Source organism: Ailuropoda melanoleuca, chromosome 17 (genome assembly GCF_002007445.2).
Source record: "Ailuropoda melanoleuca isolate Jingjing chromosome 17, ASM200744v2, whole genome shotgun sequence".
Taxonomy (NCBI): domain Eukaryota; kingdom Metazoa; phylum Chordata; class Mammalia; order Carnivora; family Ursidae; genus Ailuropoda; species Ailuropoda melanoleuca.
The window spans coordinates 27,196,811-27,214,642 of NC_048234.1; the positions used below are offsets into that span (position 1 = coordinate 27,196,811).

General features: G+C 40.7%; 1 protein-coding gene across 2 annotated transcripts in view; it reads left to right on the top strand.

Annotated features, from left to right (window-relative positions):
* Positions 1-17,832, top strand: part of GDA (guanine deaminase) — an 84,848-nt gene that overhangs the window by 62,614 nt on the left and 4,402 nt on the right. For both annotated transcript variants that reach the window (XM_034647092.1, XM_002914743.4), the window contains exons 7-13: positions 478-585; positions 3,064-3,171; positions 5,940-6,037; positions 8,339-8,406; positions 13,346-13,492; positions 16,593-16,723; positions 17,109-17,136. In XM_034647092.1, the coding sequence (XP_034502983.1) occupies positions 478-585; positions 3,064-3,171; positions 5,940-6,037; positions 8,339-8,406; positions 13,346-13,492; positions 16,593-16,723; positions 17,109-17,136 (688 nt within the window). The remainder of the gene's footprint in view (positions 1-477; positions 586-3,063; positions 3,172-5,939; positions 6,038-8,338; positions 8,407-13,345; positions 13,493-16,592; positions 16,724-17,108; positions 17,137-17,832) is intronic.

Consider the following 17,832-nt stretch of genomic DNA (forward strand, 5'->3'; position numbering starts at 1 on the left):
TGCTCAGCCTTCACTTTGGGTGACACCAGAGGCAGTGCTGCCACCAAACGAACTGAGGGAGGCCATGGCCAGCACTGCTCCCCAAGGTGTAGATGGGGAATAGGCCACCACTTCACTTCGAGTCTCCCCACAGCAGCCTCCTTTAGAGGTCCTTCTGCTTCCCATTTCTCTTCATGAAGGCCTCCCAGTCAAGGCCTCGTCTGAGCCTTCACGTGGATGTGGGACTGGGACTCTCTGTCATTTTTGACGGAATCTTCTTCCATTGAACTTGGTGCTACAGGATATTCTCTCTGTTGTCCTCAGCCAGGAGCTGTTTCCATGAAATCCACTACTACCACCCACTCTTAGAATGGGGGACTATCCCCCAAAATGAAGACATAAAATATCAGATTGTATGATATGCATGTTGGGGTAAGCCACGCATCGATGATATCCATAGTTTCCTTACCAACTTTTTTTTAAAATTATTATTTCCAGTATTCTAGAGTGAAGCCCATAGTGACACCACGTTTTTCCCTTTCCTGCTCTGAAACTTTGTTGGGTAAACTGGGAAACATGGCGAAGACCCATAATTTGCATATCCAGGTGGGTGTTTTTCTCCTGTTTGTGTCCCTTTCCAGACCTGCAAGACTTTTCAGTACCCTAAATTCTGGCAGTCATCTATAGTTCTTCTCCTGAGATCTCGTAGAGAAATAGCATCAGAGGACAGGAAGGGCTCTTACAGACGTCACCTAAATCCACTTCTTTAATTTCTCAGATAAGAAACTTGAAGTTCCTTTTACCCTCCATCTTCTCTGATCAGGCTTGAAGAGACAAGGACATCATACGTAACCAAGCCAGATCAGTAATACACTGATTACCTGTTCTCCGTAGGATAAATTTAATTCATTTCTTTCCTACTTCTTTCTTTTATTTGAGCCTTTTCTCAGTGTTCTAGTCCTTCATTTTTGGAGGAACCACCTATTATTTGAAAAGCAAAAAGAACCTAATTTCTACCTTACAAAAATGCATTTAAGAGCCCTTTTGTTCTGAGTTTCTTAATTTAAAAATCAGGAACAAAAAAGTATATCTTACTTTGTCATGAAACGGTTGCAATTTAGGAATGAAACACTTTTTAAAGCTTCCAGCTGGGTTAAAATTGGGAGTTGCAGGCACCCCTTCCCCCACCCAAGCTTCATTACAGACTGCACTAAAATGTTCCCTCTTAAGAGTTGACTATCTTAAAACAAAGGGCAAGTTAGGGGAAAGGCAACACACTGATTCTTTATCGGGTGGAGGGTATTTTGTTTTGTTTAATAAAATTTATTTGGTTGGGGCTCATTAACTATTCTCGCCGACCCCTCCCCCTTTTGGGGGGACTGTGATATTTGTGTTTTTGATTCAATCCCACACAACTGTAGGGAAGGAAAAAGTTTTCCCAGACCTTTCTTAGAGTCCCTGGCTAGGTTCGAAAACTAAATTGACAAAGATTAATAGGAGAAAAGCATTCAAATGCATTTCATATAAGTTTTACATGATACAGGAGCCCTCATAAGGAGATGAAGACCCAAAGAAAGAGATAGGAGCATTTCTAGGCTAGGTTTGGTGACAAGTGCACAGTCACGGAGGAATGTAATCATTCGTTTGGATTCTTTTGGACATCCCTTTGTCTTCAGAGATAAGGATACTCCTTTCCTCCAACGGTGGGCACCCCTCACATAAAAGCTTTACAATCTGTTTCAGGGAAGAAGGTTAGAATGACCTTCAGCTATTTTCCTTCAGCTTAAAATACGCAATATGCCACAATGCCATATTTGTAGGTAGTGTGTCCTGAACTCCATGAACACAAAACAAAATCAAGTATATCCTTGCTGGGGGTGTATGCACATGTGCATGTGCATTTTAGCATTTACTCAAATTTATCGAAGTGAAAAGACTCATCTGGTTATCCTTTTTTCTCTTCAAATGCCCGTGCATTTCTTCAGTGCTCTAGATTTCCTTGAGGCCAGGATAGAGCTCACCCTCTAGGTGGAACACTCTATTTTTAGAACATTGCAATTTTTTCTCTTATTTCTTTGGCTCACACTCTCCCTCATGGAGAGGGGGGAATGGCATTGCCGTTCTTGGAAGTGGCAACTTGCTCATGATTTTTTTCCCATAATATGTACTCATCACCAGTTGGTCTGGAAGGATTTTGTTTTAGGCAAGGGGGTGGGGTGGTTACACATAAGTGTTGTGTCTCAAAAGTACTTTCTGCCCTCTCAGGGTTTATGGTGCCCTGGAGAAAGATTGGTGTGGGGGCCAGGGCTCATTTGTTTTGATTGGATGTGGATTTTTATGGGCTCTTTTTTTTGGCGATGGTAGGATTGTCTAGCTCAGTTATTTTCAAACTGTTTTCAGAACTCATTCTGGAAGCTGACGAAGGGGACAGAACGAGAACAGGGTTCTAGAGTCCCAGTCCTGCTTCCTGAGAGGCAACTTGTTTATGCCTTTTACATATTGGATTTCTATGAATTTTTATATGAATAACATACTCAAAGCTGAAAGAGTTTAGAAAATCACTCATTCAGCCCAACCCTTGTGTTTGAGAGATGAGACTATGGAGACCCAAAGGAAGGAACTGACTCACCCTGAGACACACAGCTGGACTCAGAACTTGGGCTAACATTCAGCTGTCCTTGTTCAGATTCCAGCTTCCTTATGAGTGAACCATGCTGTCTGCCCTTGTATGGCCACAAAACTCTTTTCTTAAATGGCCATTACCAGAAGAGGCAAGTTGCCACAAATAGCTAGGTTTTTTTTATTTTTATTCATACTTGCTACAGAAAGAATATAACATGAGTTAAGGTTAGGGCTAGAACCTTACATATCCGTGTAATTATCATGTTCACATTCATAGTTTCAATTTCATATCGATGTGATATTGTATATAATATGTATAATTGTTTTCAATAAGACACATGTAACATCTTTGTTGTCTTGCATAGGCAAGTAGAAGCCATCCTTATCGTTTTGGGGTAGGAAGTATAATTTCTCATGGTATTTCACATGAGAAAATTGAAAATATTATTTCTTTTCTTGTAGAGCCATGTAAGTGAAACTGTCCATGAAGTTGAAGCCGTGAGGAACTTATTTCCTGATTATAAAAACTACACAGATGTGTATGATAGAAACAATCTTCTGACAAATAAGGTACATTGCGTATCATGACGTAATCTGTGCCAACTAGGGCATATTTATCTACTTTTAAAAATCTCAGTAATTAGGGGGCAGTGGGGAAAAAACTGAAATAATAAAATAAAACCTCAGTGGTAATCTTCAGACTTCTCCATCATGTGTGCATTTCCCAAACTAGAGTAGAGCTCAGAGGATGCGCATGCGTGGGTGTAGAGTTAAAAATCGGCCTGTGGTTTCATCCCAGTAAATAAAGCTCCAGGCTTCTTTGAGGGTGGGGATGTCATTTGGTCCAGGCACATTTTGTCAGTATCCATTAGAATGTAAATGTGCATTCCCTTGAGTTACCAGATGCATTTCTAAGGAGACATTCTGTAAGGAATATGAATAGGAATGTAATTAATGTGAAAGTTCGGAAATGTCTATCAGTGGGTGATTGGTTAGATTATAGAACATCCATAATTAAAATTTTATCCAACATTCACAAGAATGATGTATACAGACTTACCAGGAAGAATATTTATACGGTATTGTTTGATGTATGTGTGGGAGCATGCTCACTTAGAAAAAATTATCTGGAGGGGCACCTGGGTGGCTCCGTTGGCCAAGCATCTGACTCTTGATTTGGGCTCAGGTCAGGGTCTCAGGCTGTTGGGATCAAGCCCCACATTGGGCTCCGTGCTGAGCATGGAGCCTGCTTGGAATTCTCTCTCTCCTTGTCCCTCTGCCCCTCCCCACTTAGGCACCCTTTCTCTCTCTGTCTCTTAAAAAAGTAATTAGCAGGAATACAAACACTGAGTGTGCTCCTCCTGAGGGAGAAAACAGAGGACTTTTTACTCTTTATTTTAATGTGGGATTGCTTTTGAAAAAATGAGTATGTAATACTTTCATAATTAAATAATTTCACATTAATTATAATTCATGTAGTGAGGAGACACTTTGTTACAACAGTATACCCCTTGGCCTTGGCCTTCAATGAACTGTACAAACTGCACGGAGAGTCAAACCTACTGCACCAAATAAATTCTTCGGGACCATGAACAGAGGGCTGACTATGACTAATCTGGAAGGTTAATACTCTACGTAGATCTTGTAAATGCTACGCCATAATTTCCAGCCTTCTCTACATATATTTCCATGTGATTAATAAATCAACCTGCTATTTGCATGTTAATTTTATTTGCACAGAGTTTGGGAAAATTTTATTTTATTAATAATTCTTTGGTCACTGAACTGTGCCTCCCAAAGGAGAAAGCTGTCTGGAAACAGGTTTTGAACTGAAGGAAAAAGAATTTTGAAAGAGTGAAGCCTTTTTTTTTTTTTTTAATTTTAATTTTTTTCATGTGAGTACAGCTGACACACAATGTTACATTGGTTTCAGGTACACAACATAGTGATTCAACTTTCCTATGTTATGCTACGCTCACAAGTGCGGCTACCATCTGTCACCATACAACCTATTACTATTGACTGTTTCCTAGGCTGTGCCTTTATTTCCATGACTTATTCATTCCATAACTGGAAGCCTATGTCTCTCACTCCCCTTCCGTCATCTTGCCCATCCCGCCACACCTTCCCTCTGGCAACCATGTTTGTTTTCTGTGTTTACAGGTCTGCTTCTGTTTGTTTGCTTATTAATTTTTCTTTGTTTTAGATTCCACATGAGTGAAATCATATGGTATTTGCCTTTCTCTGTCTGACTCATTTCACTTAGCATAATAACTTAGCATAACCTCGAGGTCCATCCACGTTGTTGCAAATGGCATGATCTCATCTTTTGTTGTCGCCGAGTGATATAACATTGTATGTATACCACAAGAAAGACTTAAATCCTATTCAGGAAAACCCACAAATATTATCAGGACTCAACAGAGAAGTGTGGTATGTGGGCAGTGCCTGCCTTCTTGGATCAATTTTATCTTCCAAATTAATGCATATAAAATATTATATTTCCTAATTTTTGTGAAAATGTAAATATAGGTGATTAAACAGTTTATTTGGTTGTGTCAACTATACTCCAATTTAACTAAGACTTAAAAAATAGATAAATAAGGATTATTTGGTTTTAGGTATCAAAAGCATCGGTGCCTGTATTTAACTAGGAGCCGAAATGCAGAACAACTCTTTCCAGGATTACGCCCACAGCTTCCATGTGCTGACAAAGGAAAGCTTACTTCTAGAAAGTTCTGATTAAGATAGGAACAAGCACACCCCACCAGTTGCTCACCACGTGGAATTAGAAAATAAAGTAACTTGGCTGTTTTCTAAAATGAAGATGCATCGTATCTTTGAGCTGGGTGGACAGCCTACCCTGCAGATCACCTGGACCCTTGTTATTTCATAGATTAAAAAAAGAAAAAAAAAGTAAGATCCACGTATTGGCCGAGACTGGTGTAATCCACTGTTTTTACAGGCCTTTTTGAGGGGTAACTTGTACACAGGGATTCTATGCACGCGCGTCGTCGTAAATGCTCTTGTGAAGAGGTTCACCAAGTCCCAGCTTCTGTCTGTACCTGTAACATCTTGCAGTGCGTGAAGACTAATGGGAACATTTTTTTAAAGATTTTATTTATTTGAGAGAGAGAGAGCGGTGGGGAGGGGCAGAGGGGTAGAAAGAGAGAAAGGAGCAGACTTCCCGCCGAGCAGGGAACCCGATGTGGGGCTGGATCCCAAGACCCCGGGATCATGATCTGAACCAAAGGCAGGCGCTTAACTGAGTCACCCAGGTGCCCCTCACGGAAACATTTTTAAGTGGTAAACTCCACACAGGATACTCTTCTCTCCAGACAGTGATGGCGCATGGCTGCTACCTTTCTGCAGAGGAACTCCAGGTGTTCAAGGAGCGGGGAGCAGCGATCTCGCATTGCCCCAATTCTAACTTATCGTGAGTAGGCAATAATCGGTTGTTAGGTGATGACCATTTGGGTTGCGAATTAGCAGCCCAAATACCTTTGTTTTCTCAGGAGTGCCTCCAGTGTCCTGTCCCTCTTCGAGCGTTCCGTTTGGTTGGGACAGGAACCAGGTAGACACACGGAGGCTTACCTGTGCCTCAGTGGGGAGAAAGAGCACTCAAGAGAGGATACTTTTGGCAGAGTGTGCATTTGAAGAACACAGCATCTCTTAAAATTTCTGAAACTTTGCACAAAATGGGACAATACGAAGTAAAACAGAAAGAGTTCAAAACCTACAGCATTTTGGGGTTTGCGCTAAGGACTGCAAGAACGCACATGCCAGCCAGGCGTTCCGGGGAGAGGGCACTGACTTTGCATGCTCTGCGGTCAGGAGAAGGTGTAGTGTGGCCATAAGCCAACATCCAACGGTGTGTATCATGCTGCTGGATCCCACAGGGTGCCAGTTCGCATAGGAGGGCTGTGTCCTGTTGTAATTCCCCAGAATGCAAAGCTTTATTTATAGTTAGTTTTTAACCCTTTGAAAGGTCGTAGATCCATAAATGAGTAGGATGAAAATTATGGCCTGTATTTTCAGAAAAAAGCTCGCAGACACAGAAACGTTACATTTAATTTCAGGGAATTCACAGATCCCATGATACTGATCCCTGGATGCTGGGTTAGAATCCATGTTCTAGGATTCGATACAGAAAGGATCTCATTTCTGGTGCTAGTTGATCCAGAATAGAGCTCCTCCCACTTAGAGGCAGGTTTAAATGGATCGTTCGTATATTCATTCAGCCAATTTATTTCGCTTCTGCTAAATTTTCGGTTTTTTGAGGGTTACTTTGTATCCTCTCTTGTTTTGAGTTCTTGCAGAAGCAGATCATGAGACAATCCATGTACAAGTATTTTATTTGGAGGTGATCTCAGGAGGTTGGTTGGTAAGACAGAGAAGGGAAGGAAGTCAGTAAGAGCACATCATCAAGCAAGTTACCACTGCAGACTCCTGGAGTTTAATTCTTCCAGAAAACTCAGGGAACCAATGTACAAAACAGACCTCAAAGTCATTCTGCCCAAGGGGTGAGGAAGCGAGGATAGTTATTCCCACACACCTATCAGTTATTTGTGGAGGGCTGCTGGATGAGGTGAACTCCTGGCCTTCCCCACACACGGGCAGAGCAGGCTCTGTGATGGGGAAAGAGCCCCGAGCTAGAGCTGGAGGTGCTGGCAGTTGGAAGCCTAGGGAGTTGGCCAGCAAAAAAACGATACATGTCAGAGACAGTATAGGAAAGGCATGAGAGCCACAGAGCTATATTTCTGGTGCATTTTGAGAGGTTCCAGAGCCTTCTGGTTTTCAGATATAAAGTAGTCACACATGACAGGGAATCTTGGCTATATGTATGGCTAGTGACCATAATTATGGTCTAGCGACCAGATGGGGAAAAGATTTAACATCCTGTGGGGTAAAATCTAAATTAAAATTTAGATTTGCAAATTGAGGTTGGAAGTTAAATTTCTTTATGGATACGTTTCTGTTTAGATGGTCACTGCTGTTCTTTCTCCAACAACTTTGAAAGATTTATTGCACGTGCATTGGGGATTTGACAGTGATGGGTACATGTATCTTCAAGGAGACCACTGTGACATTTGCATCTTCTCAGACTTCTAAGGAACGCTTTAGTTTTCCTTTGTTTCTATAGGAGGGTGGCACGTCTAATAAGCTCAGGGTCATAATGTCCAGAATTCAGCCTGGAACCTTCTCTCCTAGCTGCTGCGGTCCTCAGCAGCAGCCTGTGAACTCTCAGACCCTGACTCATCAGCCTGCACCCCCTTTCCCAGAAGTACCCTCTTTCTTTGATTTTGCAAGTCACTACTCATTCAGGGTAACAAAGTATACCAGAAAGAGAGGAAAGACAATGCTTTATAATTTCTACTTCTGAACATAAAAGGCTGTGTTGGTTAAAACAAAACGCTGAAGACCAATAGACGTTTGAACAAACTGCAAGATTGAACTTCTTCATTCATTTTTCCTTACAAATGATCCCATTTTCCTTCTGTTTTTTGCTGCGTTGTACCCTCCTGGGATTAACCTCAACCCAATGAGTAAAGCTCCTTTATGATCGTTTTTTACTCCGGGACTCAGATGATCTGATTTGGCTAATGTGTTTGTGTCAACATGAGAGCTGTTATGACAGGAAACACAATTTTAGAGAAATCACCGTCATTATTGTTGGTGTCCTTTTTTTGTTGAAAACACATGATCTCCTCGTCCTGATTATCTCCTCTCTCCACAGGCTCAGCAGCGGCTTTCTCAATGTGCTAGAAGTCCTGAAACATGACGTGAAGATAGGGCTGGGTACAGGTCAGTATTTTGCTATTTGGACATGGGCAAAGTGGTCAAGTAAGTGCATAACTTTATGACGTGACTAATTTTCTGGTAACAGTTTAAAAAATTAGTTTTCTTATCTGGTAGTACTATCTTGAGCTAATAAAGTGGTGGGCTGGCAGCAGTAAGAAAACGTCTACAAAGGGAGATGTTTTGATGACGCTGACCTCCTGAGGGCCATTATCCTCACTTAATGCTCCGAGGTTGGTGATAAAGGGTAAGTCCTTCTGAGGTGCTGTAGAGGTTTATTGTTTTTTGGTTTGTTGTTTTTAAACTTGATTTTTCTTCCCCTTTTGTTTGGTCCTTCTGGCTAGGTTTTGATGGTTTGGATTTGTATGGTTTTAGTTTTCAATAACTGTGTCATCACAAACACTATCTCAAAAGAAAATTATTTGACCTTGCCATAGGGAGCAGAGATTCAGTCTATGCCAGCATTGAGAACTTTGAGCTATATTAAGAACTTGCTTTGCTTTTGAGCAATGTTTAACAAAATGAGATTCCAATTCCCACAGGCAGTCTGTTTGCTGGGCTGAAGGACATTTTAGGTGGCTGATCAATTAGTGATTTTTTTTTTCCCACTGTACATTTTCATTGTTTTTCCTGAGTGTGTGCCGTGCTGCTCACTTTAAAAGTATGGGACAGGCCCAAAGGTCTAGGCACATCTTCTGTGAACCTTTTATTACTGTGGGTGAATAAACTAAAAAAAATTTTTAAATGGGCGTGGGGTGCAGGGATTTCGTCTCCATTCTTGATGCATTCGTCTTCCTGACACTTAAGAGCATCGAGTGTCTGCGTATTGACGATGATGGTTTTCATCGTTTTCCGCAATCACTCACGTCTCAGTTAATTTTATACCAGCAATATTGGTAAGATATACAATAAAACAAAATGAATTATTAATATTTTTAAAGAGGTGTGCTAGATTAGATGTTCTCCCCAATTTTATATGAGTCAAAAGAATTACGATTTTAAAAAAATTCTTATTTAAAGCTTCTGTCGTTGAGAGTGTGGTAATACTTGGATATAGTCATAGGTGTTAAGGTGGTTATTTTACCTTCACAGAAAAGCTTTAATAAATAAGAAAAAATATGGCCAAGAATTTTTTACACACTAGCCCGTTAATGAAAAATTTTATAGACAGCTGAAAATCAGGTAGGTATTGCTTTCCAGTTTTCTAAGAGTTGGTCTCCATGATTTAAGTTCATCATATAACTTCCAGTTCTTGACTTTGGGTTGGAGAATGATGGGTAAAATGTTTAGGGAAAGCTTTGTCACTTATTAGCTGTAAGACTTTGAACAAACTTCCTTAATTTCCTAAGACTTCATTTCCCTAATTTCTATAAAAATAACAACAGTTATAACTATGTCTCTCTTACAAGCTTGTTTTGAGACTTAAATGAGAAAAAAAATGCATGCAAAATGGTTAGCACATACTTGGCACTTTGCACTAGTCGATAAAGATTGGTATAAAGGGAAAGAGCAATGTGGGTGTATGGACCAAAGGTTTGATGAAATATGATATATCCCCTTATGAATTGGGAATGCTGTTGCATTTTACATAGTCTCTGTTGCAATAGCCACACTATGCTCCAGTCTTCCTGAAACATGACCTTTATATATCAACCTGCATGTCCCCTGTAGGCTTCAGAAGATCACTTAACCTTATACTATGGGCAGAGAGCAGGTCCAAAAATGGTTTGTTCACCCTGTCTCTAACACGGGGAGGCAGATCTGGACTTTCTCAACTATTAGATAGGAGAAACCCACATGAAGTTTAGCAAAAATATTGCAAAATAAAACAAATTCATATCAAAAAGAATAAGGGGCACCTGGGTCGCTCAGTCAGTTAAGCGTCCAACTCTTGATTTCAACTCAGGTCATGATTTCAGGGTCCTGCGATCGAGCCCCACATCAGGCTCCACACTGGGTTTGGAGGCTGCTTAAGATTCTCTCTTTCCCTCTCTCCCCCTCCCCATTCACATGCATGTTCACACACTCTCTCAAAACAAAACAAAACAAAACAAAACAAAACAAAAACCCAATGAGAAGATGAGCTTATCTCTGAAAATGATCTACTTCAGGATGTCGAAGAAAATCTTAGAAAATTGCCATCATCCTTTGAGTACAAGAAGACATAGTACTATGAAAAGACCGCAAGTTGTGATGGAAAAGGAAATTTTTTAAATGAAAGAAGTAAACGGGGAAAAAGGGGCGCCTGGGTGGTGCAGTCGTTAGGCGTCTGCCTTCGGCTCAGGGCATGATTCCGGCGTTCTGGGATCGAGCCCCACATCAGGCTCCTCTGCTGGGAGCCTGCTTCTTCCTCTCCCACTCCCCCTGCTTGTGTTCCCTCTCTCGCTGGCTGTCTCTATCTCTGTCAAATAAATAAATAAAATCTTAAAAAAAAAAAAGTAAACGGGGANGTTCCCTCTCTCGCTGGCTGTCTCTATCTCTGTCAAATAAATAAATAAAATCTTAAAAAAAAAGAAAAAGTAAACGGGGAAAAAAGAGTGAGAAGCATATAGACAATCCTATATGATTGGAGAGAGGGTAAATTTTATAACCACTTTGGAAAACTGTTTGGCTATTTCTCATAAAGTTAAAGATACATCTGCATATGACCCATAATTCCATTTTGGGATATTTACCCCAGAGAAGTGAGCACATATGTTTGCAGAAAGAGTTGTACATGAATGTTTATATCAGCTGTATTTATAATAGCCCCAAACTAGAAACAATCCAAAATCCCGCGGACAGGGGAATGGATATGCAAACTGTGGCAAATTCATAGAGTGGAGTGCCACTCAGCATTCAAGAAAGTAGAAACCACTGATCTGTGTGAAACAAAGGTAAATCTAAAAATATTGTGTTAAGTGAAAAAAGCCAGGCACAAAAGAGCACATGCTGTGTGTCTCCATATGCATGAAACCTAGGGACCAATAGAGCTAACATTATGTTGATAGGAAGCAGAAAGTGGTTGCCAAGGGTTGGGGATGGGGCAGGGAGAGGAATTGACTGGAAAGGGCCATGAGAGAGTTTGCTGGAGCAAAGGAAATGTCTAATATCTTGTCTTTCTGAAAGGTAGTTAAATGGCTATGTACAATTGTTAGCATTCATCAAACTGGACACCTGAGTCCTGTGCATTTTATGTTATCTTAATTATATTTCAATTTAAAAATAACAAACCATGTAGGAAACTATGAAAGTAGCACTATTACAGAAAATTAAATTGGTGATGTGGAAAACAAAGTTGGTCAAAGATCAAAGGGGGTATTTGAGGATGGTCCACATGGAGCATAGAAAGAATAACACCAACACGGGGTTTTCCTGACCCAGGATCCAGAATAAATGGAATAGAGGTTTTGAAGGATAAATCTTTTCTGAGCTTAAGAAAGAACTGTGTATTTTATTCAAAGAACTTACCCTGTTCTAGGCTAAATCATAACTGATTGTCAAGGTATTGGAATTACAAAGAAAAAAAGTCCTAAAATATTGAGGCAGGGAAAAAAGTCAGTTATCAATAAAACAATTAAAAACCAGTTTGGTTTCAGGTGTTTTTGCTGGCATGAAAAATAGCAAGAACAAGAAAGAGTTTGGAGCCATATGGTTGTTACTCAATATTATATTGGACGAGATTCTCCCTCATGTGCGAAGGCAACAAAATTCTCCAATGTATGAAGTTTTGAAAAATATTCTCCCCATGAACTCTTGGGAAAAAATACTTGAAAATTTACAGCATTCAATGAGTTATGAGACAAAACAATGGGCCAAGGTCTAGGGAAGTGATGGGACAACAGCATATCAGGGAAGGCTAAGTCAGTTAAAATAGAAATAAGATTTAAAAAGTTGTAAAAGAGTTTAAAAAATGAAAGCAAAAATCATAAATGTAACTTAAGAGAGCATATGTACAGTGCTAAAAGTAATACCTTAAAAAAGTTATTAGGCTGTGAACCTTAAACTGCTCTCGGAAAATAAAGTCAATAAACAACAACAACAGATATAAACACAGTTCATTCTAAACGCTCTCCCTGAAAAATTATCATAAAGAGTAGCTTGTAATTCCCAAAGTCCTCATCTGGATTAGAACAGAGCTAGGATGAGTTTTTAGAACATAGAACTGTGAGCTTGTTTTAAATCTCACGTTATCCAAATTATCTTCATAACTATGCAGGCATATTTCTGTGAGAGTTCAGGGAATATTCAGAGATAAGAGTTTCTTCTCTTAACTTTAGTAACCATTTGGGCCTTGCGCTGGATTGAACCGTGCGCTCCCCTCCTCACCCCCCAAACCCCAAAGATGTCTACTGAACAATGTAAATGTGACCTTATTTGGAATAAAGGTCTTTGCAGATATAATTAAGGGAAAGATCTCAAGATGCAGTCATTCTGAATTAGGGTAGGCCCTAAATCCAGTGATGCATGTCCTCATAAGACAGAAAGTGAACGGCATGTAAAGACAGAGGGAGGAAGCTTCCATTTGAAGGCAGAAGCAGATACTGTAGGTCTCCTGGCGTGAGCCAAGGAACCACAGGAGCCACCAGAAACTGAAAGCAGCAAGGAAAGATTCTTCCCTAGAACCTTTGTAGGGATCGGGGCCTTGCCAACAATGTGATTGAACACTTCTGTCCTCCCAAACTGTGAAAGAATGCATTTCTACTATTTGAAGCCGCCTCATGTGTGGTAATTCATTGTAGCAACCCTAGGAAATGAATACATCGGCTACACATTTGGTTCTAATTATAGGTTTTGAATTCTTTCAACTGTTAGTCTGTGTCTATTCTGTGTCTAGATAAGATCCTTCTTGGATGTATATCGCAGACTGAATATCGGTCATTAAAAACAAAAAACCAGCCTCATTCACCTAATATTCCATTTATCAAATGAGGTTACTGATGTGGCTTTATTCTATCTACCGTAGATGTGGCTGGTGGTTACTCGGCTTCCATGCTTGATGCCATCAGAAGAGCAGTGATGGTTTCCAACATCCTTTTAATTAATAAGATCAACGAGAAAAGCCTCACCCTCAAAGAGGTCTTCAGACTAGCTACTCTTGGAGGCAGCCAAGGTAATGACCATTTTGTTTCTTTCTTGAACAGTGTACGACCACGCCCGTCTGTGTCCTCGGGAGCAGTATGAAGGCTCTGGACAGCGGCGTCAGCAGGCATCCCATATTCATACCCCAGTGTTGCTTCTCGTACACCACCCCCCAGATTTAGTGGGTAATGTTCAGACATGGTAGAGTTACCCTTTCTACAGCAAGTCCCCTGTCTTTGGCGGAAGACACGTTCAACACACAATTCTATTAATTGCTTTGATGGACATTTGCAATGGTCACATGTACGTGAGTTCTTTAAAATAATCCGTTTTTTCCCACTGAGTCGAGTAACACGCTCTCTATTGGCCAGAGAGATGATAGTAATGATATTAATAATAATAGTAAAAATAATAGCCAAGACTTAACTAAACTCTTACCAGGGAAGAGACACTACGCATCATGCTTTCTGTGTTGTCACTTCGTGCTCACAACCACTGCTACTGATTCTCCCCTTATCAGCGAGGCACCTGAGGGAGGCACACACAGCTGCCAAGCCACGGAGTGCCGAGATTTGAATCCAGAACATCTGATGCCAGCCTCCAGGTTCCCACCCATCCGCTGGGAGATCTTCCTCTGGAAATCCCACCTTAAACTATGCGTTTTGTTGCTATATTTAAGGATACTAATTACCCAAAGCTCTTTAAAAGGAAAAAGACGTGAAAGTGTAGTTGGTTGATATATAAATACTGTTCATCAGCTTTTTCCAGTTCTCCCCTGTAGCCATATTTTTAGGAAGAAATAGACATTGGTAGTTGTATTGCCTTCAGTCTCTTCCATATTTTAGTGTAATCTGGATGGATGATGTGAACAGAGCATGAAACATCAGGTAGCTAGTGAGAAATAAAAGCATCAGAATAGAGACCAATGTAGATCTATAGAGAAAGATTTATGATGGATACCCTGGGTCTTAGAAATGGAGGGTGATAGAATGTGAGAGTATCCTGGGAAGAGAAACCTTCTGACTCTTTGAATGCTCTGGGCCATGATGAATGCCGTAAAGAACATTTCAAGGAAAACAAGCAGAGGTCATGCTCTTTGCACTTTCCTAAGTCTTATGATTTCATTTTCTAAAGTTCCAAGTTTTAAATCATCCATTTTTTAAACTCCCCATCCCCACCCCTCCCTATTTGTGCCGTTGGCCTACCATCTATTTTCATGGTGCAAAGAGATTGCACTTAAATGCCTTTTTTATTCTAGGCTGTCTGTGAGGTGCTTCGTCAAGATCTTACATGAGATCAAGCTGGCATGCGCCGCTTACCAAATCATTTCTATCTCACTGTGTAGCTTTTTAAATCTATTTTCTGGGCCACTGAGCTTACTGTGATGGGATTTCTTCTCCTTAGCTCGTGTCTCTGTGATTCTATGAGTGAAATGAGATGAATGGATCGCTGTTTAAATTGTGTCATCTCCCCAGCCTGTCACAGCCTTTCCATTCACTGTCAAGATGAAGATGTGCATAGATCCCCTTCACAGGGACATCTGCTCCCAAGGCCGCAAAGCTGCATTTCCTGAAATGCATCCGAATTGCTGACCCGCCCTGCTGGGCCTCTCTGCAGTATCTGAATTTAGACCAGTTTACAAATTCATTAAAGCAGTTGTGTCTTTTTTTGGTGAGCACATGCCTGACCTTCCAGGTTCGAGCAATTAGCTCAGGTAGTTGATACGTACCATCAGACTCTGGTCAGTGAACCTGGTTCTCTGACCCATTAACCACACAACAATTTTATGTTGAGTACAGTCATTAGAAACTTATATTTTGTCATGCTTCTTTGTCAAAGGCAAAAAGGTTGTAACTGGTAAAGGAGAGAATTTCCAGTGATTTTCTATTACATTCGGTACTTCCCACACATTTAGTAGGAGTTACCTAACTGCCCTTTACATTTTCCAATTACTTTTGCACCCCTGTCTTCCTGTAAGGATTCTTCAGCTAAAAAATCTTGTTCTTTTCTGAGAATAAAAGAGTTGCCCTTTAAACAATCTTTTAAGAACAAGTAGGATTTCTTAATCAGTGCTGAGGGAGTTGCCAAAAGGCTGCTGGATATGCACACAGAGCAATAGAACGTACCAGATAGTGTCTAACAGAGATCCCTGACCCAGTGTTTTCACATCAGACTATATCTTGATGGTGACAGAATTCACCCAACACATGTAAAAATTCAAATAAATAATGTTGCCCTCCAGCTGGTCTTCCTTTTATGCATGCTTCCTTTTGGTAGCTCAGTGTGCACTCAGATTATAAGCTTTAAGGAGCTTTAGATTTAATACCTTTATTGACTAGGAAGGCCAACTACTCCCATCTTCTGAAACTAAATCATAAAAATGCCAGGTGTTCTTCCTTGACATCTGATATTCATGGAACATGAATTCTCGCTGTTGATCAAGTCAATAATAGATAGTATTGACCTATGCCTGTTTTAGAAAACCATTCTTCTCCGGCAACCAGAAAGTCTTTGAGGTTACCGAGAAATTGGTCTGGTTTCTAAAGCATTGGCACTCTTGAGTTAGGAGGACCTATTCACTTTCAGAAGTGAATTTTCTCCATTCAGAGGATTTAAGCGAAGGAAATTCAGATGGATATGCTTGCATTGGCACATATGCAAAAGGATATTTATTTCTTATTTATTTGGGGCCATGAAAATCGATCCTGTCAGCTGTTTCATAGAACAACAAGGGCAAGGAAACGAGTTGGAGGGTTGTGGGGAGAACAGGAAGGAAAAGGAAGAAAGACATTATGTCAATCGTCATGTTTCTTAGAGGGATGAATGGAAATCATAGGCCAGCTGGACTGTGAAGGGTGCTGATAGGGCTGAAATAGACGGACGCCATCTGAATTACAGATCGTGGTGATGCGGGGACCTGTTTTCATTCTCAGATTTTGCTTTCCCCATGCTTGTTCTGCTTTCTGTGTGTCAATGTTTTAGGATCTCTTAAAATGAGAGAGTTTCGCTGCTTCACATTAAGATACACATTTTTTCTAGTGGTATGTTGGCAGTCTCTGTCCTTGCAAACGGGGACATTTCATCTGATGGCTCCAAATGCTAACTGTTAATTAATTTATTCCACCCTGTAGCCCTGGGGCTGGATAAAGAGATTGGAAACTTTGAAGTGGGCAAGGAATTCGATGCCCTCCTCATCAACCCCAAAGCTTCCGACTCTCCCATTGACTTGTTTTCTGGGGATTTGGTTGGTGACACGTCTGACGTAAGTAAAATAAATTTCATCAAAAGCATCTTTTTCATGAAGTACTCACAATATCTTCCCTGGAGGAAAAAAAAGAAATGCAAACATTTTAAGGGAATACAGGGGGATCTTAAAAGGAAAAGTAGATCCTTTTCAAATTATTGTAATTTGTCAATGTAATGTTAAGAATAATGGTACTGACAAAAACTGCTATTTTGGGTATATTTGTATATTTGAATGTATTTGACTTCAAGAAGCCCTTTTTTTTTTTCATTATCAGAAGTAGATTTTGCCTCTGAGAAATAAATTTGTATGTCCGTGCTGTGCCAACTTCTATTGGCTGTGAATTTACTCTTCCAAATGCGCAGAATATTTTTTCTTATTATTACTTTATTTTGCATTTTAGGCTGTAATCCAGAAGTTCCTCTACCTAGGTAGGTGGATTTTATATGTCTCTGTGCTAAATAATAATCTTTCCTTGTCTCTTTCTTGGGTACGGCTCCCTGTGTGTGTGGCCCTGTAGGTTAAACTCTATGTGTGACAATTTCATCTGATTCATTATTTTATTTTAACGTTCCTCAGCATCAAGCCCATTTCAAGGCACTGTCAAAATGCTTATGCTCCTCTGGAAGATAAATGCAAAGCTGAGGAACGGCAGGCCCAGGGGAAGAGGCCACTGAGTCCCTTCCCACACCACCCCCCACCACGTTGTATTTGTGATAACGCTGTGGTGGAATCTCACCACCCATGTTTGGTGTGGGGTTTTGGGGTTTTTTGTTTTGTTTTTTTAACGTGTACTCACATTCAGTTCTGTTCACTGAGAGAGAGAAATAAATAGTATGGAAGATTCTACTTTGCCTCCTGCTTGGTCCGGAGAGCTCTGAGTCCTGGGTGAACTTGAGAGGAGAGAGATGCAGGTGCCATTCCTAGAGCTCCCTTGCTGCAGGCCCTGGGGTGATTCTGGGGTGCAAAGATAAGTATCTCCTTTACAGTTGGGGCTAGAAATGCAAACCACTCCAGCCGAAAGGGATGCCCCATGTCCCCTTGTCCAGATTAAGAACAGTCAGAGAGGGGGGCGCCTGGGTGGCACAGCGGTTAAGCGTCTGCCTTCGGCTCAGGGCGTGATCTCC